Raw genomic sequence first — 25823 nt, 5'->3', positions numbered from 1 at the left:
GTATATATATACAATGGAATATTACTCAGCCATAAAGAATGATAAAATTATGGCATTTGCAGGCAAATGGATGAAACTGGAGAATATCATGCTAAGTAAGATAAGCCAATCTCAAAAAACCAAAGGATGAATGATATCACTAATAAGTGGATGATGACACATAATGGGGTGTGGGAGGGGTTAGTGTTAGGGTTAGAGTTAGGGTTAGGGAGGGGGGCAAGAATGGAGGAAGGAAGGACTGTATAGAGGGAAAAGAGGGGTGGGAGGGGTGGGGGGGGAAGGGAAAAAAATAACAGTGAATCAAACAACATTACTCTATGTAAATTTATGATTACACAAATGGTATTCCTTTACGCCATGTACAAACAGAGAAACAACATGTATCCCATTTGTTTACAATAAAAAAAAAATCCAAACTTAACAGCAAAAAAAAAAAAAAAAAAAACTACCATTTGGCCAGAAATGTCTGTTAGTTCACCAGTGTTTTATTTCTTTTAGAAATATGGAATGCTTCACAAATTTGTGCATGATCACAGAGGCAATGCTAATTTTCTCTGTATCATTCCAATTTTAGTATATGTTCATCTGAAGTAAATATATAAAATATATATATATATATTTTTTTTTTTTTTTTGCAATGATGGGGATTGAACCCAGGGCCTTATGAGGCAAGCACTCTACCAACTGAGCTATATCTCCAGCCTGAGCATTTTTTTTAAAGGCAATTGTTTAAGAACAGTTTTTGGTGCACAGCAAAATTGAGGGGAAGTTAAAGAGATCTGCTACATATTCCATGCCCCAACACATGCTTAGCCTCCTCATTATTAACATCCTTCATCATAGTAGTACATCCTTACAAGTGAGAAACCTACACTGATACATCATTATCATTCAAAGTCCATAGTTTACATTAGGGTTCACTTTTGGTGTTGGGCATTCTATGGGTTTGGAAAAATGTCTTAAGACACTGTTATGGTTCACATATGAAATATCTTCCCAAAAGCTCACATTAGGCAATTCACAAATGTTCAGATGTGAAGAAATTAGACTGAGAGCTATAACCTAATCCGTGAATTAATCTACTTGATGGATTAACTGCATGGATTATCGGGTGGTAACTATAGGCAGGCAGGTCACTGGGGGTGTTTACTTGGGGATTATATTTGGTGCCTGGCTCCTCTCTCTTTGTTTCTGTGCTGCCATGAGCTTAGCAGTTTTCGCCCACCAGGCTGTTCCAGGAGGATGTTTTACCTCACTTCAGGTCCAGAGTAATGGAGTTCGCTAACCATGAACTGAACCTCTGAAACTGCGAACCTGAAATAAACTTTTCCGCTGTTCTTATCAGGCGTTTTGGTCACAACTAACAAAGGTATACGTGCCTTAAGTATCACACAAAATAATTTCACTGCCCATAAAAATCCACAAAGATTTTTTAGCTTTATGTTCATGAGAGGTATTGGTCTGTGGTTTTCTAGGCAAAAATTTTTACTTTAATTAATTAATTTATGGTTCTGGGGATCAAACTCAGGGCCTTACTACACCCACTGGTCTGTAGTTTCTTTAGTTTTCTTTTGTTTTTTTCCCTTTTGTGGTGCTGGGAATTGAGCCCAGGGCCTTATGGATACTAGGTCTACCAAGTAGCTCTACCACTGAGCTACATCCCAGCCCTGGTCTGTAGTTTCCCTTCTGCTGTAGTATCTTTATCTTGTTACAGTTATAAAGCTATTGCTGGCCTGGTAAAATGCAGTGGGAAACATATTCCCTTTGTTTCCATCATTTGGTATAATTTCTTCCTTAAATGAATTCAACAGGGAACCCATTTGGGTCTGGCATTACTTTGAAAGGTTATAAATCCATACAACTTCTTCAATAGAAATGGGATCATTCAGTTTGTCTATTTCTTCCTGTGTGACTTGTAGCAGATTGTGTCTTTCAAGGAGTTGGTTCATCAAATTTGTGGTCACAAACTTGGTGTGCTGGCACATGCCTATAATCCCAGTGACTTGGGAGGCTGAGGTAGGAGAATTCCAAGTTCAAGGCCAGCCTGAGCAACTTAGTGAGACTCTGTTTCAAAATAAAAAATAAAAAGGGCTGGGGATATAGTTCAGTGGTAGAGCATCCCTGGTTTAATTCCTAGTATTAAAAAAAAATTGTGGTTATAGAGTTGTTCATAATTATTCCTTTATTGTCTTTGAAAATGTCTATGGGATAGTTTAGTAATGCTCCCTTTTCATTTCTGAGGGTAATTTTTGTCCTCCTTTTCTTAGTTAGCTTGTGCTGTAGTTTGAATTTGGAATGTCCCTCAGAGGCCCATGTATTAGAGTTTAGTCCCCAATTTGGCACTATTAGGAGTTGGTTGTAACTTTTTTGTATAATGCTAGGGAATGAATCCAGAGACTTGCATATGATAGGCAAGTGCTCCATCACAGAGCTATATCCCAAACCTTTACTGTTTTTATTTTATTTTTTGTGGTATTGGGGATCAAACTCAGGGCCTCATCTCTGAAATACATCCTAGTCCTATACCCCCTTCTTTATTTTTTGTGGGGTGGGTACCAGGGATTGAACCCAGGGATGCTTAACCATTGAGCCACATCCCCAGCTCTTTATATTTTTATTTAGAGACAGGGTCTTGCTGAGTTGCTTAGGATCTCAGAAAGTTGCTGAGGCTGGCTTTGAACTTGTGATCCTCCTATCTCGGCCTCCCAAGCAGCTGGGATTATAGGCATGTGCCACTGAACCTGGCTTATTTCTCTCTTCTTAATAACAGAATCTAAAAACAGACGCTTTTTAGGAGAGCAATGGGCCCATCTAGTTAAAAATGACATATTATTCTCCTTGCTGCTAGGATGGGTCATGTGACCAAGTTCTGGCCAATGGAATATAAGTTGAGACATTGGGCAGGATTTATGGAAAAACTTCTTTAGAAAGGGAGATGGGGTGGTCAATCTCTTTTCTTGCTTCCTGCTTAGAATGCAGATGTGATGGCTGAGTCTACAACATCTATACTGTGATTTAAAAAGTAGAAGCCACACTCCAAGGATTCTGAAGAGAAAAGCAGAAACCTAGGTCTCTGATTTATAGGGCCAGAAACTAGTTCTGAAATGCTTATCTCCAGGTCTTTATCCAAGAGACTGAACAATTTGCTAAAGCTGTTAAACAGTCTACCTCTGAGCTATGTCTCTAGCCCTTTTTATTTTCAATTTTGAGACAGGGTTATGATAAATTACCTAGACTGGTCTCGAATTTATGATCCTCCTGTCTCAGCCTTCACAGTAGTTGGGATTATAGGTGTATGCCACTGTCCCCAGTTAATTTATTAATAGCAAAACAGATTTTCATCAGAATCTATTTCTACCTATTATACTGCTATTTTAAAGCTTCCTCAATATTATAAGATGATGATAGGATCTAAAAAAATGTAGCTGCTCAAAAACCTTGAGCTGTGTTCTTATTCCTTCAGGTTTTTACTTAAGAATCGCCTTCTCAGGGAGGCTATACCCACCTCCCTTCTCCATCCTGCTTCCTGTTTTATTTTTCTTCCTACAATTTGTCATGTTTTCCTGTATAAGTTATTATTATTTGATAAAATAATTTGGATATACAATTAATTGCTTTTTTTTTGATAATTCCACTTTTTTTGGTTTTTGGGTTCTAGGGATTGAACCCATTGGTTCTTTTATAACTGAGTTCATCCCCAGACCTTTTTATTTTTTCATTTTGAGACAGGGTCTCACTAGGTTGCCTAAGGCCTTACTAAATTGCTGAGAACCCCTGGTCTCAAATCTGTAATCTTCCTACGTCAGCCTCTCAAATCTTTGGGATTACAGGTGTATGCCATTATACTTGGTTAATTCCATTCCTTTAACCATTTGAACAATAGTATTTCTTTTATTCCTCCACTTTAATAAAGTTACTTACCCTTTATAACCATGAATGGTTCTTTATAAGTAACAAAATTTAATATGCCCCTCAGTTATTAACAAACTAATTTTAAGTGAGAAGGGTTCTTATTTTAAATATAAGACTCTCATATATACTCTTTTAGATTAAGCTGTTTTCATATACATATTTTAATATTTTATATTAGGCATATAAATTATTTAAAGATAATCTTTTATAATGAGAATGTTGCTTTTATTTTGATGTGCTGGTTTAAGTTAATTATATTTATAATTTTATAGAGAAACAGAACAAATTAATAACCTTAAATTGTTATGGTGTGTTAACAGGTCCCAAAGTAAATTATATTCCAGATTTAGCAAAGTGTTCAGAAAACTGTTGTAGAAACAAATGACAACATTAACCAGAAACCTACCAGGAGTAATTCACTGTTACAAAGTGATTTTTGGAGACAATTAACTGATAAGATAGGTCCTTTGTGTCATGCAGAAGTAGTCAACTAAAACATTAATATATAACTTGGGGTTATAACATATTGAGAAAGTTGTTAAAATTAGAAAGAATGATCATTGATAAAAAGGAGATGAAATAAGCCTGGTGGGCCAGGCACAGTGGTGAATGTCTGTAATCCCAGGGGCTCTGGAGGCTGAGGCAGGAGGATCAAAAGTTCAAGACCAGCCTCAGAAACAGTGAGGCCCTAAGCAACTTAGCAAGACCCTGTCTCAAAATAAAAAATAAAAAGGGCTGAGGATGTGGCTTAGCGGTTGAGTGCCCCTGGGTTCAATCCCTGGTACCAAAAAGAAATAAAGTAAAAATTAAAAAGAAGTCCCTTATTTCTAACAATTTGCCAGTTAAATTACATTAGGAAGAGGTTACAATTAGTATTCCTGATACTAAAAACTGAAAACAATATTTAAAAAATGTCAATGTGCACAGAAGTATCTTGAGGTCTGGTCATAATTTTGGTCAGATAAGTCTAGGTTCCAAACAAATAGTCTAGATTCCATAGCTTCCTAACACAAATGTGAAAAGAAAGTGTTATAGTTATGTTGAGCTATTGGTTCCCTCAGTCCCCAATGCCTGGGGTGGCTAGAGCACCTTTAATCTATCAGCAAAGGTCATTTATTCTGAAGTAAGAAACAATACCACCTCCAGGCAGCCCCTGTGTCACTTATCTTAATACATCCAATTGTACTCATTATATTAGTATGTTATAAGTAACTACTAAATTCTATTTTTGATGAAATTATCAACTTTTTCTTTTTGCAGTACTGGGGATTGAACTCAGGGGCACTCTACCACTGAGCTGCATCACCAGCCCTTTTTATTTTTTATTTTGAGGCAGGGTCTTAAGTAAGTTGCCCTGACTGGCTTTGAACTTGTAATCCTCTTGCCTCAGCCTTCTCAGTTGCTGGAATTACAGGTGTCCACCACCACAGCCAGCATAAACTTTTCTTTATTAACAAATAATGAGTGCTGGCGATATAGCCCATCACGTAGAGTGCCTGCCTCCCATGCTGGAGGCCTGGGTTTGAGTCCCCAGCACAGTGGGAATGTGGAAATAACAAACAAATAATGACCTAGGCATGGTGGCACATGCCTGTAATCCCAGTGGCTTGAGAAGTTGAGGCAGGAGGATCACAAGTTCAAAGCCAGGCTTAGCAACTTAGTGAGGCCCTAAGCAACTTAGTGCGACCCTGTCTCAAAATAAACAGGGCTGGGGATGTGGCTCAGTGGTTAAGTACCCCTGGGTTCAATCTTCAGTATCAAGAAAACCAAAACAAAACTGTTTTTATAACCACTCTACAATACCTAAAATAAAAAAAAAAATGTGATTTAAAATAAACATCACATAAAATACACCATCTTAACTGTATCTCTTCCACCTCCCAATCTAGTGATTGAATCTGAATCTTTCCCACACCAGGCAAACACTCTTATTACTGAGCCCCAGCCCCATCTTAACCATTTTTAAATGTATAGATTAGAGGCAGTGAGTACATTTACAGTTATTAACAATCCATAGAACTTTTTCATCTTGCATAACTGAAGCTATTTCCATTAAACAGTATCCCCATTGCCTTCAGTCCTTGGCAACCACCATTTTAGCTTATGTCTCTATTAATTTGACTACTCTATTTATAACAGATCTACTTTTATTTTCCTTTTGTCTTAAGGGAAAGTGTTAATGAGTGGTGAAATGACTAAAATCAGACAGACATAATGAAGTAAGAAATGAAAAAAGACTAGATACAGAAGACACACACTAGACATCCTGTTCCTAAATAACAGGATCACAAGTTAGAAAATATTTTGTAAAAGTTGTATTATCTTTGCCTTTGGAATTTCCAGTTCTTATCTTCATCTGACAAAATACTATACATTCTTCAAAGCCTAGCTCAAATTCTTTCTTTCTGATAAGACAGTCTGAGTCCACCAACATCATATTATCTATTGTTTCTTTGAATTTTCATAAACAATTCATATTTCCTATAAAGTAGGCTGTCCAATTTCATTTACTACTATTGTTACATGTTTCCTATCCTTGACTGCAGAGGAACAGCATTTTTTAAATTTATTTTAATTTTTGTTGTTGTTGTTGCAGTAGTGGGGATTGAACCCAGGGGCACTCTACCCATGAGCTACATCCCTAACCCTTTTTTAAACTTTTTTTTGTACCAATGACTGAGTCCAGGGGCTCTTAACCACTGAGTCACATCCCCACCCCTTTTTATATTTTATCTAGAGACAGGGTCTTGCTAAGTTGCTTAGGGCCTCACTAAGTTGCTGCGGCTGCCTCAACCTCCCAAACTGCTGGGATTACAGGCATGTGCCACGGAGCCCAGCCTCCCTAGCATTTTTATTCTATTTTGAGATGGGGTCTCCCTCAGGCCTCAGCCTCCTGAGTCACTGGGGTTACAAGCATGCACCACCCTGCCCAGCAAGCAGCAGCATCTTTAAAGCAGACCCTATCTAAAGATCAAATATTCTATCATACCTAGTATAGATTCTTATATCAGTCAGTACACACCTGTTGAACTGAATTGTACTTACCTGAATATTTTCTTCCTTCCAGATGACTACATGCAGCCTTCTAGAGAAACGTGTGGTTCATATAAATTACATAAACTTAATTTACTCATCCAACATGTATTAACTAATCCAAGCCAAGACCTGTACTCCATTACCAACTCACTGTAATTCACTTTCATACACTGTGTACTGGGGCTGCACTGTCATCTGTTCCCTACTTGGAGTCCAAGGCTTTTTTTTTTTTTTTTTTTAATTTTATTTTTATTTTAGTTATACATGACAGTAGAAAGTACTTTAACATCATATATAATGGAGTATAATTTCTCATTCTTCTGGTTATACATGATTTTGAATCCCACCAGTCATACAGTTATATATGTACACAGGGTAATAATGTCTGATTCATTCTACTACCCTTCCTACCCCCAGGCCCCCTCCCCTCCCTTCACTCCCCTCTGCCTAATCTAAAGTAACTCTATTCTTCCCTACATTCACTTGGAGAAAAGACTAAGGATGGTTGTTAGGGAAGGATGGTTGAGGTATTAAGAAAACAGTGACAATAATGCAAATCCTAAGTATAAATGACATTTTGGAATGAGATGGCAGCAGAAAACTAGTGAAAGATGTTTAGGAGGATGTTTACACGGTGTTTGGGAAGGAAAAGGGAAAGTCACTCTAAAGGGGATTAGAACAGCTCCAGGTTTTTCCAGGAAGGAAAGGCTACACAAAAAGCCTAGCATAGCTAAGAGCTATCTTGAGAGAGAAAGCAGATGATTAGGTGGGAATGAACTGGGTGTTTGTGAATGAGAGTGACTGAAGTGGTTTTGCTGATGGCAGAAGTAGTCTTCACTATTGTCTTGGAAGTTGCTGCTTTCACTTCCCTATAGCTGAGTTTAACATCCCCACCCAGCAAAGAGTTTAAAGCTAAGAAGATAGCCAAATGAGAAAGACAAGTAACTGCTTTTTTTTTATCCTCAGCAAATATTTATTGAGTACCTGCCTTGTTAATGTGCTGTAGAACACAAATGGATCAGAACTTCTGTCCTGAAGGTACTTATATTATGTAGTTCAATCTAGTCTATGTTGGTGCACTAAATGCCTAAACAACAACTCTGTCACATGTGATTTCAATGATCATAGTTTTTCTATAAAATACACCTTTTGGACTTGTCTTCATATATAAATAAATATCACATGCACTCTGCAAAATATTCATAAGAATATAAAAAGAAATAAAAATGTCAAGCCCTTATTTCTCTCTCCTTTATGATAACTCTGCTCCAATGCCACTGCCCAGTTAACAGTAGTTTTGTGTGTGCTTCCCTCATATTTTCAATGGATAAATATGCATGCATTTGCTGGGTGCCCTGGTGCATGCCTGTAATCCCACTGATTTGGGAGGCTGAGGCAGGAGGTTTGCAAGTTCAAAACCAGCCTCAGCAACTTAGCAAGACCCTGAGGAATTCAGCAATACCCTGTCTCAAAAATAAAGCATAAAAAGGACTGGGGATGTAGCTCAGTGGTTAAGCGCCCCTGGATTCAATCCCTGGTACACCCCCCTCCCCCCCCAAAAAATGCATACATGCATTCATCTAATTTTGGTGGGGGGGTACTGCCCAGGGACACTTAACCACTGAGTTACATCCACAGACCGTTTAAATATTTTATTTAGAAACAGGGTCTCACTGAGTTGCTTAGGGCCTTGCTAAATTGCTGAGGCTGGCTTTGAACTCAACATTGTCCTGCCTCAGTCTCCTGGAGCTGCTGGGATTACAGGTATGTGCCACTGTGCCTGGTTCATTCATTCATCCTTGATTTAATATCAGTTAAAATACCAACAAGATTGTGGAATGAATTTGACATAACTTTCCTATGTACGTATATGAATAATTCACAGTGAATCTCAACATCACGTACATCCACAAGATTGGGATCCTAATTAGAAAAAGATATATTTCATGTCTGTATAAATATGTCAAAATAGACTCTACTGTCATGTGTAACTAAAAATAACAAATTGAAAAAAATACCAACAACAAATATTAGCCAAAGGATCTGGAAGTAAGTTAGAAATGTTTCCATTTTAGTTACAAAACCATAAGATTATGAAATTATTAGATCTTATTTCAAGTACTTGCATAATAAATTCCTGATTAACAAGTTCATAAAATATAAGTATTGTCAGGTAAAACTGAAAATACTGAAAAGATAGGTGTGGTGGTGCATGCCAATAATCACAGCTACTCAGGAGGCTGAGGCCAGAGGATAGGCAGTTCAAGACCAGCCTAGGCAGAACTTAATGACTCTCAAAATAAAAAACACGGCTGGTGGTATAGCTCAGTGGTAGAGGGTTTGCCTAGCATATGTGAGGTCCTGGGTTAAATCCCCGACACTGAAAAAAAAAAATTTATGCCTAAAGTGAATTACAGAATACTAGAATATAAATTCCAGAATGAATTTCAAGTAATTTTCTTCTAATTTATAGATAAAAACAGGCTAAGAGTGTCTAAATTATATAAATCTCATTACTAATTTTTTTTTTGGGCCCTGGAGATAGGGGCACTTTACCACTGATTCACATCCTTATCCCCCACTCCCCCCACCTTTTAAAAATTTTTTTGGGACAGGGTCTCACTAAGTTGCTTAGGGTCTCACTAATTGCTGAGGCTGGCCTTGAACTCATGATCCTCCTGCGTCAGCCTCCTGAGGTGCTGGGACTATAGGTGTGTGCCACCACTTGGTCTCCTTACTAATTTTGCATTAGCACATAATCTTTATTTGACAGGTCTACAATATCACCTCTCAGTTTTCATGAGGGCAGCTAAACTTGTAACCTCTTTGAACATGTTCCCTTATTTAACAATAATAAACTTTATCAGAAAACAAAATAGAAAATGCAGATAAGCAAAAAGAAGAAATGAAAACAACCCAATTCATACTTCATATAGTGACTCTTGGTTTTATCCTCACTGCATAACCTGATTTTGAGGTACTGGGAAAACTTAATCTTATTCATGTACTGGCTGCACTCAGGATTTTAGGAAATCACCAACAGGTTACCAAGTTAAGTTAAAGTCAGAAATGTAGAAAAGCAGGTTCAGAAGATGTGGTTATTGCTTGGAATAGAGGAGGGTCAGAAAAGCAGATGAGAGATTTTCCCCCCCTGGTACTGGGGATTGAACCCAGGGGTGCTTTACCACTGAATTGCCTCCCCAGTCCTCTAACTTTTATTTTGATATTGAGTCTCCCTAATTTGCCCAGACTGGCCTCAAACTTGGAACTGTCCTGTCTCAACCTCCAGAGTTGTTGGATTGATTGCAGGTGTGCACCATCACACCTGGCTGAGAGAATTCTGATAGGTCTTAAATATTTGACTCTATCTTGTGGTTTTCATCAGAGTTTATTTTCCCATTGTTCATGCATTCACTCTGCCTTCTTCCTATAGATATAACAGATGGCACAGTCTCACCATACTCTCAGCCCGCTTCTGAGGAAAACTCAGCCATAGTCCCCCTAAAAAAATGGCACTAAGCAGTTAAATTTGGTACAGTGTGACCTCTGTTCACCAGTAAGAGCAGTCATTCTATAGACTAATGATTTTAGGAGGTCTTGCCAAAAAAGAGGGTACTGCCCATGAGGGTGAGCTGTGTCTTGGAAAATGCAGTGAAATCTAGGTTCTAAGACAGCAGAGATGGAAAGGATGCACAGAAAGATGTCTCAAGACAAAGGCAATGAGCAAGTCAATGAGGAAGTGGAAACTGTGAGTAAACAGAAACCAGGAAAGAAACAAAGAGAAGCTAATGTACTGCAGAAGCAAAGATTCAGGGACAGGGCTGCTGAAATCCCAGGAGTTGCCTTGTATCCAGGCAGTGGAGGTTTCCTGCTTTCTCTTTCCTGTCAGCTCAGTCTCCTTTACTGCCATATGTATCCTTACAACTGTTCTTTATTTGATTGAGATTGCAACTTTCTATCATTTGTTAAAAAAGGAGGTTAAAAAAATAAAAAGGGAGGTTGAATTATACAATCATGATCTTGAGGAGCATTATCTGCACATATAATGAAATGCATTAGATCAGAAGTTCCCATATTTGACTTCTTATTATAATCACCCAGGGAATTTTTTAAAAATTAAGATTCTGGAGACTCACTGAATCAGAGTATCAGAGAAAGTCTTTCTGGCTTTGATTCTTTATGTGCAGAAGGTAAAAATCACTTTTCTCCTGAGAAATGAAGCCATGATTGAGAAGCCACAAAGAAGTAAAATATTTTAATAATGTTACTATTTTGATTCTGTTGCCTTTTAATCTCTATTTTTATTATTTGTTAAAGTATATAATTTAATATTTCTTAATTTAATTTCTTTTAATACAAAATTTCCTTATTTACTTCTTTGACTAGTTTCTGTGCACATACATTTCTACCTAACAATGCATTTCAGTTTATGTTAATATGATTGGTTTTATACTTCATGGGGACTCAGAAAAAAACATTATTTTATAAATAAGAGGGAGGGAACAGGTGCTATTTTTCATTCCTTTTATTCTCCCCCCCTTTTATTCTTATGTAAATTACAACATTATACACAATGCATTTCTGATTCCCCTATAATTAGTCCCTGGAGGCGGGGGAAAGACAGTGCCACATTTAGGATAATTTCTGGGCAAGTTCAATATGTTCACTAGAAACAAAATCCAACTATCATCTGTAAGAGAGATAAGATACACACTGAAAAAAAGGAACAAATTCAGATCTTTCGAGGCCCTTGCATAAAACTATTAAAGTTAGTTTAAAAACAATACGAACATAGGAAAATATTTAAAATATATTTAGTGAAAATCAGAGATGAAATTAGAAGTACTTTTAATTGTACTTACAAAGAGTGTTGGCTTGGGTATAAATATATTGTCTTCATGTTCTTTAGGCAAATTCAAAGTCTTTGATGGCTGATTTTCTGTCAGATTTTTTGATTCTGTTTTAGTAAGAAGTAAGTTGTTTTCAGAATGTTTACTACGCATATTAATGAGAATCTGTTTCATCGCTGCTAATTCCTGTTGATATATGAAAACAAGAAAATGACAAGTATGATTTTGGCAAAGGGACAAATTAATAATTGATGTTAAAATATTTACTTACTTTTCTTGAAGTAGAAGAAATATTTGAAGCAATTATACTACATAAATGAGCAAAGTTGTAAAAACAACAAAATATTAATGTACAATAATCACACACATGAATCTTACCATCATAAATTTGACATTACTTTTCGTATGACAACTATACTCTAATGGTTCTCAAATTACTTTGCATATTGGAATCACCTGTGGAGCATCAGCAACTACCGTTGATGCCTATGTCTCACACCCAGAGATTGTGAGGTAATTGGTGTGGCATAGTTTTTTACACATTTGTTGTTAGTTTATTTAGATGCTTAATATTTTTTTTCTCCCTTTTAAACTATACCAATCCTTATGAAGTCTTATATGAAGATGGTAGGAAATAAAAGAACCCAAATAATTTTTTTTCCCTTAGCTATTAATCTCCAGTTCAAACAGTAAGTTTAATAAAGTACTTCAGGATTTGTTTAGCCATTTTATCCCCTTATCCTTTTACAAATGATAAATGGTTTCTGTTTCTTTTTTGTGATGCTGGGGAATGAACCCAGATCTTCACATATGCTGGGCAAGGACTATACTACTGAGCCATCCCCCAGGCCCTTCAATCGTCCACTGAGGGAAAGGTTAATTATGTTAAACTTCTTGAAGAACTCAGATCAGAATTTTTACTCATTCCTTATTGCAAGTCTATTCTGTGCTTTATTTCCCCTCTTAATAAACATTAGCACAATATTTATTTAATTACTAAAGTGATTGATCAAACACAAATATATGGAGAGATGACAGACTAAACTCTTCTTTACCTTATTTATCTGCAGAGTAGGCTGTATACTAGGTAATTTTTTCCTATTATTTTATTTCATCTTCATGCCAAGACACAAAACTTACGGCAACAGAAAGATACTCTGTTCTCTGCTACTAATCTGTTTATAGACATCAGCTCTGTGTCAGAGCAAGTTCCTACAGGCCTTTCTTTTCTGGCTGTCATTAGTTCTATTTAGAACCATCTAGCTTGAGTGAGTATTTTAAAACAGAGCTGCTGAGTTTAAGCCACATAACCTTAATAGATTTTAGGGCCAGGAGAGGAGCTGGAAGAAATGGTGCCAGAATCCTTTCTCCTTTCAGCAGTGCTGGGCTGGCTTGTTCAAAACACATGAGAATATGTATAGCTTCAGAAATCACCAAACTCATATATTATTGTTTGGGCCTTATGGGTCTTTTTTTTTTTTTTCTTCCAAGATTATATTATTTATGTTCTCCTCTATAGTGAAGTTATATACTGAGTCGGTGTTAATCACATCTAGTGTTTTTGTACATTTTAGCTCCTGTTCTATTCACCAAGATAATCAAAAGGGAAGGGGCAGATGAGGTCTCCCAGCCTACGAAATGAGGAACTTTCATTTTTTCCCCCACCTCTTTCTCTTCCCTTCATCTGTCCCTTTGGTTCCCTTTCTCTATTGGTCTCCCTTTTATTTTCATGAAACTCCCACCACCACCTTGCAAATGAACTTTCTATCTGAAACAACATCTTTCTACTAGCCATAACTTTTTTGTCTTAACATGAAATAAAATAACTGGAAAAAAAATTACCTTCAGTACAATGTACCAGCATTTTAGAGATAAATACAGTAAAGGAGAGGTTAGTCTATTATATTTGCTAGGGGAGGGGAGGAGGGATGGAGATAAGAGAGAGGGAAGGAGTTGAGAGTGTGGGAGGCAGAGGGTTTTGCCCTCAAGTGTCCTAGGCTTTCTTCTGTGGCTGGCAAAAGAGCAAGTACAGGATGCAGATCACCTGTTTTTTGATACCAGGGATTGAACTCCGGGGTACTTAACCACTGAGCCACATCCCCAGTCCTTTTAAATTTTTGAGACAGGGTCTTGTTACCACCAAGTTGCTGAGGCTGGTCTCAAACTTGTGATCCTACTGCCTGAGCCTCCCAAGTCACTAAGATTACAGGTGTGTGCCACCACAGATCACCCCTGATGCCAGTCAGGAGATTAGAAGGGAGATTCATATTTTTGCCTTATTGAGAATAGGATAACTCCAATTTGGAGTTTTAGGATCACAGCAGTACTTTTGACAGTATTAATAGTATTAGCATGGTTTCTGAAATCCAGGTAAAAAACACTTTAAAAATAAGAAGATTCTGTAAAATTCCTATTAGGATCATATAGCTAGAGTGGATACCAAAATAACATTTAGAACCATTCTAAGTTTTACTATGTTTGGCTTATATGATGATCCCTTTTATATCAATGGTAAATCTGAACAAAGAAAATGCCACTTTAACATTAAATAGTACCTATTAATACCATCATACACTGAGCACACAGAGAGTCAAGCACATATAGTGGAAATATTTTAGTATTAGTCTAGAAGTCAAAGATACATCTATTCTTTTTTTTTTTTTTTTTTTTTTTTGTGGTGCTGGGAATTGAACCCAGGGCCTTGTACTTGACAGGCAAGCACTCTACCAACTGAGCTATATCCCCAGTCCCACATCTATTCTTGATGCTATTATTCACTGGCTAAACTTAGGCAGCCTTCTCTGGTTCAATGAGCTTCAGTTTGCTAATTGATAAAATGTATGCTTGTGTTACCTTTTTGGATTTTTGCCAGTATGACAAGTATTTAGGTATGTTTATTTTGCATTTCTTCTTTTGTGAAGTTGAGCAGCTTTCCACATATTTAAAGATATTTCCTTTTCTGTTGATCTCCATGGCCTATTTTTCTACTGGGTGAATGGTCATTTTCTTACACATTTCAAGGAGCTGTTGTTATATTAAAGGGAAATTAGCCTTGTATGGTTGAGTGGCAATTGTTTTAGTTCATGTCTTTTTTTTTTTCACTATGCAAAACTTTTGATTATAATGTAGCTCAACATGTCAATATTCTTTTATGACATTCTCCGTGTTTTCCTTATTTTTATGTATGGATCCAACACATTTCCTCCCATGATGACTATCCTATAACAACATAGTATACTGGAGATCATTTTTTTCCTCCACTGATGCTATCTTTATCATGTGCTAAACTTCCATAAGTATACAATTTATTTCTAGACTTTAAACTCTGTTCCAATGGTTTATCTATGCACCTATGTCACACTGTTTTAGTGTTTAATGACAGGTATTTTTCTAGATATAGTCCTGGAAATAGGGATTAGATTATGCCAAATTAAAAAAAAATTAGGAAGAACTGACTTCTTCATAATGTTTAGTCTTCTTAGCCATGGGAGTATTTTAATATATCTTTTATCAATGTTTTGGCCATAAATTGTCCTTTCTTAATTAATGTTACTATTACAAGAAAATCACTATTCATGAGATTGGTCAATCATAAACTGACAAAACAAACACAGTAAGTAAACCAACACAACATGCAAGAATTAGAAAATGTATTTGTCATACAAAACAGAACCTTTTGATTAGATGAAGTCATCTTGACATTTTTCTGGATTGTTCCTAACCTGCTGGTTTTTTATCCTTTGGTCTGTCTACTGGTTGCTGGCTCCCTCTTCTATTTACCATTCTGCTCTGCTTCAAGTTGAGTTTAATTTTCCTGTCTTTTCTTCTTTTTCTTTGTTTTATTTATTTATTATTTTTTTGTTTGTTTTGTTTGGTACTGGGAATTGAACCCAGTGGTACTTAATTACTGACTCACATTCCCTGTCCTTTTTGAGACAGGGTCTTGCTAAGTTGCTTAAGGCCTTACTATGTTGCTGAGGCTGGCTTTGAACTTGGGATTCTCCTGCCCCAGCCTTCCAAATCACTAGGATTACAGGAGTGAGCTAGTGTGCCTGGTCTCATTTTCCTACCTTTTCATTTCCCTTTTTTTAAAAAATATTTTTTTAGTTGTAGATGGACACAATACTTTTATTTTACCTATTCATCCTAAGTGGTGCTGAGGTTCGAACCCATTGCCTCACACGTACATGTGTAGAAGTGTCCAATGATTTGTAAATACTGTTTACTGCAGAGTAGTATGTGATTAGATGAAGAAAAGGAACTATGATGTTCAAATAAGAATGTCAAGTTCAACTGGATTCTTTTTCTTATACTCATCATTTACTTAAAATCATGCCATTTATTTAAGTTTCTGTTTATACCCTGACTTTGTTACAGACTTCTGCTTGGAGTTTCTGCCTTTTTCTTTTTCCACAGATGAAAACAATCAATATTTTCTAATTACCTAGGATTATTTAGCTGCTTCTTTTCTTTTCTTATCCTTTTTCCCCTTTATACCTGCCTAGCTTCTTTCTTTCTTTATTTTTATGTGGTGCTGAGGATCAAATCCAGAACCTCACGTATGCCAGGCAATTGCTCTACCACTGAGCCACAACCCCAGCTTGCCTAGTTTCTTAATCATACTGTTTAATGGGATCAATTTTCTACTGACTGTTTTTAAGATTAATGTGCAGTCATTATTCTGAAAAAAGTTTTTATTGTACATCTTGGCAAGTTCTATAATTTCTTACAACCTTTCTCCCTCTCACTTTATTATTTGATAGCATACACTTGATTAATTTTATGAAAGTAATATGGAGAATTATTGTGTGTTGACATGATTACCTCTTTGTTTTCTAAAATAAATTTCTGAGAACTATGATGCATCTGAATCTTATTTCCTTGTTTTTTTTGCTCTGCAATCTTCTTTTTCATTTACTTTTTTTTCATGTTTATTTCCATCTTTTTACCTTCTTCTAAGTTTAGGAGGGTTCCTTGACTACTATTTCTTTTTCTTTCTTTCTTTTTTTTTTTTTGTAATGAGGATTGAACCCAGAAGTGCTTTACTACTGTGCTCTATCCCCAGTTACTCCCAGCCCTTTTTTTTGAGACAGGCTCTTGCTGAAGGCCTTGCTTATTTGCAGAGGTTGCCCTCAAACTTTTGATCCTCCTGTCCCAGCCTCCCAAGTCACTGGGAGGAACTTTAGGTGTGTGAGACTGAGTTGGTATGGATTCCTTGAATTTTATATCTTTCTAAAGGCATTTTTTTTTTTTTTTTTGAACTGGGGATTGAACCTGGAAGAACTTTACTACTGAACTATATCCCCAGCCCTCTTAATTTATTTTAAGATGGGGTCATGCTAATTTGCTTAGGGCCTTCCTAAGATACTGAGGCTGACTTTGAACTTGTGATCCTTCTGCTTCAGACTCCCCAGTTGCTGGGTTTGCAGGTGTGCACCACCAAGCCTGGCTCTAATGGCATTTTTACTTATAATAACTTTGTGTCTTTCATTTTAGCGATTTTTAGAAAATATCATAAATGTTGTTCACTGATTCTTAAGGAAATATTACTTTCTCATATCTTTTTGAATAAATTAAAATACTTTGTAAGATCTCTTCTGCTCCAGACACTTTTCCCCTGTGGGGAATTCTGTTTGTTCTGATTTTTTTCTTTTGTGCTATCAATTTTGTTGTGTTCTAGTTTATGAATGAAGAACCAGATAACACGTTTTCTTTCTGCTGCCACAGGCCATTCCTCTAAATGACACAGTTAAATACAATTCCTCTAAAAATAGTGGACAAGACACTCTGTCTAATGGGCTTTACTCTAGGCACTTCAGGCAGAAAGCAGACTCACTGTCCCAAATGAGAGAATGTGGAGGGTTCTAGTTCACATTAGGTTAAAAACTCCTACCTGGAGTCCCTTAATTCTGTCCCATTCTAGCCTATTTCTGACAGATGCCACATCAGTTTAGAAAGTCATTTCCAAAATACTTTTAAGAATTCCTATATTTTAAAATTATAGAAACACTACTTGGTCAGTGTAAAAATTCAAATATTAGAAAAGTGCCTTGCCACAATCTTTTTTCCTTTACCACTTAGATATTATTCTATAACACAGCCTAATTTATCATAATCATTAATTAACTCAGTTATGACTTTATATTATTTATATTAATTTTTTTGGTAGAGCTGAGGACTGAACCTAATTCCTTGCACATGCTAGGAAAATATTCTACCAATCTATACTAATTTTAAAAGATAATAGGGCTGGGGATATAGCTCAGTGGTTTAGCACTTTCCTCATTCATGCAAAGTTTTGGGTTTAATCCCCAGTACCAAAAAAAAAAAAAAAAAAAAAAAAAAACCCAAAAAAACAAAAACGTTAATAGTATGTGCTGTTATTCTAGTGTATCACATACACAAGAAAAAGATCCTAACTACATGAATGAATGAACCATGCATTAAAATTAACAATGAAGAACTGTGTCTGATCATACAATGGGAAACCCAGGATAAAATTAAAACCAAGTAGAGACATGATATTGCAGAAATAACTCATTATCAAATGGAAGAGTTAAAGGAAAGGACATTCTTATGACATTTCTTGATGATGATGCCAATGATAATGATGATGGTTACTGTACAATCTCTATGAGAGAGAGAAAGTGCTTCCTTGAATTCCAAAGCACATATCTTGGTCATTTAATATTAACTATTTGAAGAAAGTGGTGGCATATTAAAACAGCTCAACTGCAGAGCAGCTGCTTAACACTATTGCATAGTTGATGCCAATAAATTGCTCAAAGTTGTAAACTCTGCAAAGATGTTGGCAAGAGGACACATAGATAGCATTTCTTGATGAAAATAGCTCTGACAAGTATAATGCGAACTATGTGCTCCACTGGAGGTTAAATGGAAGTGCTTTTATGTAGGGATAACAACAAATCATGACAAATAAATTGGAAAATTCTAAACATCTCTTGTTTACAATAACACAAGGTAAAAACCAATCTTGTTTTAAGCCAAGTACACACACACACATTTTGGATAAACTTCATCTAAAAAGTTACCTTAAAAAAGCATTTCATTATGGAAATTTTCTTTCTTGTCCTTTCTGGTACTAGGAATTGAACCCAGGGTGCCCTACCACTGAACTACAACTCCAGTATTTTTTAAATTTTTTATTTTGAGTCAGGGCCTTGCTAAATTGCCAAGGCTGGTTGTGAACTTATAGTCCTCCTATTTCAGCCTTCAGAGATTGGGATTACAGGTGTGTGCCACCACACCTAGTTTATTATGGATAATTTCAAAGACACAGAATGTGGACAGCATAGCATATTGAATGCCCAGTTTGTATCACCCTCTAACTTCAACAATTATCATCATTTTGTCAATACAATTTTTAAAAAAGCTTTATTAAGCTGGGCATGGTGATGCAGGCCTATAATCCCAGTAACTCAGGAGGCTGAGCCAGGATTGCAGGTACTAGGCTAGCTTCAACAACTTGGTGAGGCCCTCAGCAACTTGGTGAGACCCTGTCTCAAAATAAAAAATAAAAAGGGCTAAGGATGTAGTTCACTGGTAAAGTGCCCCTGGGTTCAATCTTTAATCCCCAGTACAAATAAAAAAAAAAAAGCTTTATTGAGCTAGAACTCACATACCAGATAGCTCACCCATTTAAAATATCCAGTGATCTTTTAGACAGTCCCCAATTTACAATAGGCTTTTCTCACTTAATGGTAATGGAATTCAGTAGAAACTGGACTTTATATTTTCAAATTCTGAATTTTGATCTTTTCTTAGGCTAGTGATATGTGGTCCAATACTCTTTTGTAATACTGGGCCCAGGTTCCAGTCAGCCATACAATTGCCATGACAATAAATTCTTCAGGCCCAATGTATTAAAAAATGTGTCAGGTGAGTATCCAAACAACCATTCTGTTTTTTACTTTCAGTACAATATTAAATAAATTATATCCGATATTTGACACTTTAATATACAATATGTTAGATAATTTTGCTCAAAGCGTAGGCTGATATAAGTGTTCTGAGCACATTTAAGGTAGGTTAAGCTAAGCTATAATTTTTGGTAAGTTAGGTTTATTAAATGGATTTTTTTCTTTCTTTCTTTCTTTTTTGGTACAGGGGATTGAACCCAGGGGTGCTTAACCACTGAGTCACATCACTTTTTATTTTTTATTTTGAGACAGGGTCTCACTAAGTTGCTGGGATTACAGGCATGCACCACCGTCCAGCTTAAATGGATTTTCTACTGTAAGTCAAGGAGCATCTGCATTCACAGACATGTATAACCAACAGTATGGCCAATTTTAAAATATTTTCATCATCTTAAAAAGAAATCCTGATTGCTTTAGTGATTACTCTCTATCCTGCCATGTTCCTAACCCTCTATTTTGTACAACTGCTAATCTACTCTGCCTCTGTAGGTTTCCCTGTTTTAGATATTTCATATGAATGTAATTATATAATATGTGGTCTTCTGTGACTGGCTTCTTTCACTTGGCACATTTCCAAGGTGCACATGTGCACACGTCTGTGTGTGTGTATGTTGTAGCATGTAGCGGTATATCACTCCCTAATATTCGGTTGAATTGAAATATTACCTTTTATCTGTTCATCAGTTGGTGGGTTGTTTCTACCTTTGACTATTAGGAATAATGCTGCTGTAGATATTCATGTATGGATTTTTTTTTTGGTCTTGTTTTAATTTCTCTTGGGCATGTAATTAAGAGTAAAACATACATATTTCTATGTTTAATTGTTTGAGGAACTGCCAGGGTTGTTTTGCCAAACTGCTTTATTTGTTTCCTTATCAGATTTCCCCCCCAATGAAATACATTTATTTTTGACCTGGGGTCTGAATTCAGGGCCACTTTACCCCTGAGCTACATCCCCAGACCTTTTATTTTGAGACAGGGCCTTGTTAAATTGCTTATAGTCTTGAACTTGGGATTCTCCTGCCTTAGCCTCTGGAAATTGCTAGGATTACAAGTATGTACCTGTGTGTCCTGCTCCCATGAAATATTTAAAAGTATATTTCAGACCTCAGAACATTATACTTGTAAATAATGGCAATAGGAATTTTTTAGGGGTTTGGGGGTGTACTAGGGATTGAACCCAGAAGTGCTTTACCTTTGAGCTACATTCCAGTCCTTTTTATTTTGACACAGCGTCTTGCTACATTGCTGAGGGTTTTGCTACATTGCAGAATCTGGCCTTAAACTTGTGAATCTCTTGCCTCATTCTCCTGAGTTGCTGGGATTACAGGCATGAACCACTGAGCAGGGCTCAGGAGGGATTTTGAACAGGTACACATTAAAAAAAAAAAAAAAAGGCAGCCAGGTGTGGTGGTGCATGCTTATAATCTTAGCAACAGGGAAGGCTGAGACAGGATGATCCCAAGTTTGAGGCCAGCCTCAGCAATTTAGCAAGGCCCTCAGTAAATTAGCTATCTCAAAACAAAAAGGACTGGGGATATAGCTGTTATAAAGCGTCCCTGGATTCAATCTCTAGTACCAAAACCAAACAACAGGAATAAAAATTCCCCCAATTTAAAAAATATGGGAATGTAGCTCAGTGGTAGAGCTCTTGCCTAGCATGGGTGAGACCCTGGGTTCAATCCCTAGCACAGGAAAACAAAATAAAACAAAAAAGCGCTTATCCATTTATTTACTTTTATTTTTATTTTTCCAGTTCTGGGACTGAATCCTAGGGCACTGTACTACTGAGCCACATTCCCTGCCCGTTTTTGAGACAGGGTCTTGCTAAATTGTCCAGGCTGTCCTTGAATTTGGGATCCTACTGCCTCAGCCTCTCGAGGAGCTGGGATTATAGGTGTGTGCCACTGTAAAATGTGTATTTTATTCAGAGCCATCCATTCCATAGTCTAAGTACTCAAGTTTTTTTTTTTTCCAGTTATTAATGCAAACAACATTTTGCATTAATCACTCAGAGAATGGTATCAACATGTGCAACTGCAAACTGCTGTTTCCACAGCTCCTCATCTAAGTACTTGATCTCATTTATGGGCTAACCTCACCTACCATTGTCTCTTAGCTTCAGGGGAAGTGTATAAAGATTTAGGTCCGAGGGAGGAAGACAGGGGACAGGAACTAACACTCACGGAGTATTTACACTGTGCTAGAGTTTATGCTAAATATTTTATGAAATAACTTAATTTTCACTCAAATACCAAGAGATGAATATTATTTCAATTTTGTAGATGAGGAAGCAGGCTTAGAAAGCTCAGAAAATTTAGCCAAGTTCATTTACTAAGTTCATGTTCTAAGAAGTGAAACTAGCATTCAAATGCAGGTCTTTCTGGGTTCGAAGCTGTCATCTACACAACAATGCAGCTGCCTTCTATCAAGGCCTTTGGTGCACCTAATTCAGGTCTGGAAGGGATCTTCAAGTCATTTAATCTAACTTGTACACACAACTTAAAAATCCTCTCTGAGCACACAGTATTGAATTACCATATTGTACCCATAAATATGTACCCTACCTGTCAATGTAAAAAAACTACACATCTTTTCAGACCATACAGCCACAGAACTCAAGTTTGAAAAATAAATTAGCTACCAATGCAGTTTTTCCTTACCAAACAACAAAACAAAGGGAGACCCAAACTGCAAACGAAACAAAACAAATGGAAGGTGTCTCCTCCAGTTTTAATCCCAGTCTTTGAAGACATGTGTAACAAGTGCTCTTATTGCTTCTTTTGAATTTCTTATCTGTTTTTAAGCCTTATCTTCTCTAAACATCTCCAGTTCATTCATCTCTCTTATGACTGAAAAGAATTCTTTCATTATCCTGATTGTTCTCCTAGATTGTTTCTGAGCATTGAAAGTTTTGGGTCCAGAACAGAATAAAGAAAGAGATCCTGGCTAAGGCAGAACAAGACAAGGTCTACCTACTCCTATTCTAATGTATCTGAGATATGACAAACACTTCTGGAGCTATACCCTTCTGATGGAAAGCTTAGTGAGAGCTCCAGAGTTTACAAGAATGATAGCAAACAGAGACAACTGTGCTGTCGTAGCCTCGGGGACATAACGAACCACGTGAAACATTCTTTCCTGAGTCTGGATATGATCTTAGGGTCAACCTCAACAGGGATGCAGGTAGAGGAAGCTGGTGTTAATACACTGACGTAGACTCTTGAGTTGAGATCTACTGCCATTGTTGACTTAGAACAGAAGTGTGGGAACTAGATTCTGTTCTGTTTTTTTTTTTTTTTTTTTTGCCTAGACCCGTGACCTCGTCTCATTACCAAATACCTTGGATTTCTGACTATATGCCCCTCTTTGCCTTCTGGCACTCATATCCCATAATGCCTGGCTTTTGACCAAGGGTACTGCTTTTCCTTCTACAATAGTATTCATCTCTAATAGTAATTCATGCTATATAGTTTTAATATAATCTGATAGGTTTTGAAGCATATTTTGTTCAAATTTTAGCATCAACTTTTGTCTCTAATTCCTACCCTTCACTTTGAGAGCTAAACTGCAGAGTGTGGCTGGCCTATGCTCTTTCCATGTTGTATTCTTAGCGTTTTCCTCTTGGTCTTAGCTTCCTGATACAGGATCAACCAACTGGTAAGTTTATATCAAAATACTGCCAATATGGTCCCTAACAATTATGACCATAATTATCTCAGGTTGCTCATGTTTTTGTTCCTGACCACTACACATTTCTAGACACTTATCTCATAGTTTTGAAGGTCTGTGTGCATGTGCATGTGTTTGTGTGTCCTTATGCCCTAGAATTGTTTGGTTAGTTATAAGCTGCTACTATTCTAAAAGTCATAAGACAGGGGTTAGAAATGATAGCAAGAGGTTGTTACTTGTTCTTTACTGATAAAAAACAGAAGTATATCATTTTTTTTTTTTTTTTTTTTTTTGGTACTGGGAATTGAATCAAGGGGTGCTTTACCACTAAACTTCATTCCAGTCCTTTTTTCAAAAAAATTTTTTGAGACAGGGTCTCACTAATTTGCTTAGGGCCTTGCTTAAGTTGCTGAGGCTGGCCTCAAACTTGCGATCCTCCTGACTCAGTTCCCTAAGTTGCTGGGATTATAACATGCCTCGCTCCAGAGAAGTATACTTTTATTAAAAGAAAATATACTACAAACTTCTAAAATGAGGTGGGAAATACACATTTCATTCTTAAAAAACAACAACTAGAAATGACAGGTCTTTATGACACATACTAGATGTGAAAATATGATATAAAAAATTAAAAGGGTACATATGCAGAGATAAAATATTTTATGATGAGATATTATATTACTTCATATAACACAGACCTTTACTTGCAGGATACAGCAAGGATATTTGTAATTTTTAAAATGGTGAAAAAATTAAAGAAGAAGCCAAAATACTTACAGAAACCAAAACAATTCTGACCTAACTCTACTATGTTCTGCACAAATCTGTATAAATTCCATGATCTATGGAATACAATGTGAGAGAAATTCAAGTGTCTTCTGTGCAATTAAAATCTGAGGAGAGTTAACATATCACATAATGGACAACTGAGAGTGGGTTGCTACTTCTGTGAAATGGGTACAAGACCATCACAGGACTCTTTTTTTGCTCAAACTGGAAAGAAGGGGCCAGCCTTTGAGTGACAGTGATGTAAGATGGCAGCAACCACGGGCTTGGACAATTTATAAAAACTGAATATATAGCCTTAAAATAGAATGTGGACCTAAACACCCAGAAGCATTCCCTTTGTAAGATTTGTAACAAAAATTAATATGAATGGAGTTAATAGTTCTCATGAAGTAGTGGACCCAAGAGCCATATCAGTGCTAGCAAAATGAAAGAATTTATATAGCAAGAGTTGCAGTGCTTAATGATGTCTAAAGAAAATATGAAACTCCTTCAGCCACCAGAAGGACAGTATTACAGTAATTAATCAACCACAGGCCCTTTCCCCCCACCCCCATTTGATTTCATTTTCCACAGTAGTAAATTTTCTCTTTTCTGGTGCTGGGGATTGAATGAATTCATAGATGTTTAACCTCTGAGCCATAAGAACTGGGGAGTTCTTTTTATTTTTATTTTGAGAAAGGGTCTCACCAAGTGCTTAGGACCTTGCTAAAATGCTGAGGCTGGCCTCAAACTTGCAATCCTCCTGTCTCAGCCTCCTGAGTTGCAGGGATAATAGGTGTGAGCCACTGTACCCAGCACTCCGTAGTAGGAAGTTTTCTAGATATGTCTTGTAGACCTCAAAGTAACTGCAAAGGAAGCTCCCATTCAAAGGCAATTTATCTTAAGATACTGCAAATGATACTAATTTTTGTCTGTTTAAAATATATAAGTTGTGCTCTTTAAACAAAAAAAACAATTTCCCAGGCTGGCCTTGAACTTTTGATCCTCCTGCCTTAGTCTACCACGTAGCTGGGATTACAGAAATATACCAACACACCTGGCCATCATAGGATTCTTGTGAACAATAAGTGAAATAAATAAATACAAACAGAATTAAAATATAAAAATATGAAGCATCGTTATTTGCAATTTACTGTGAAGTACCTATTTTTTGAGAAAAGCCAAATCCTCTTAAATATTAGCAAAAAGTCACTTTGCTTAGTGTAAGGGATAATATAAACCCTTTACTTCCTCTGATTCCTTATTCCCAAGTACATTTGGGTGAAAGCAATGTGTAACTGTTCCTGAGTAGGGTGGTATAACATAATTATTTGAAAGCATTTTAAACCATTTGGTAGAAAGAAGTTATACAAATTTAAGATATTTTTATTCCTGATTTTCTCAGACTTGAATTCACATATTCTTATATGGAAAAACTAAGCTTTCTAAAACTTCATAGGGAAAATATGACTTACACTATGTATGTGTGCTTTAGGTTTCTTTAAAATACTCATACTAGGTGTGGTGATCTAAGTTTGTAATCCTAGCAACTCCAGAGCCTGAAACAGGAGGATCACTAGTTCAATGACAGCCTTGGCAATTTAGTGAGACCCTGTCTCAAAAAAATAAAAAGGGGTGGGTAATT

The 25823-nt window shown here is 36.6% G+C and overlaps 1 protein-coding gene and 1 pseudogene across 1 annotated transcript in view; both read right to left on the bottom strand.

The window, feature by feature from the left end:
• The window catches only part of Pibf1 (progesterone immunomodulatory binding factor 1), a 234411-nt gene that overhangs the window by 4572 nt on the left and 204016 nt on the right, over nucleotides 1–25823 (bottom strand). Inside the window, exon 17 of the mRNA XM_047553407.1 lies at nucleotides 11811–11984. Within this exon, the coding sequence (XP_047409363.1) occupies nucleotides 11811–11984 (174 nt within the window). The remainder of the gene's footprint in view (nucleotides 1–11810; nucleotides 11985–25823) is intronic.
• Nucleotides 497–596, bottom strand: LOC124985994 (uncharacterized; annotated as a pseudogene).

Source organism: Sciurus carolinensis, chromosome 5, assembly GCF_902686445.1.
Source record: "Sciurus carolinensis chromosome 5, mSciCar1.2, whole genome shotgun sequence".
NCBI lineage: Eukaryota > Metazoa > Chordata > Mammalia > Rodentia > Sciuridae > Sciurus > Sciurus carolinensis.
This window is presented reverse-complemented; position numbering and strand designations above follow the sequence as displayed.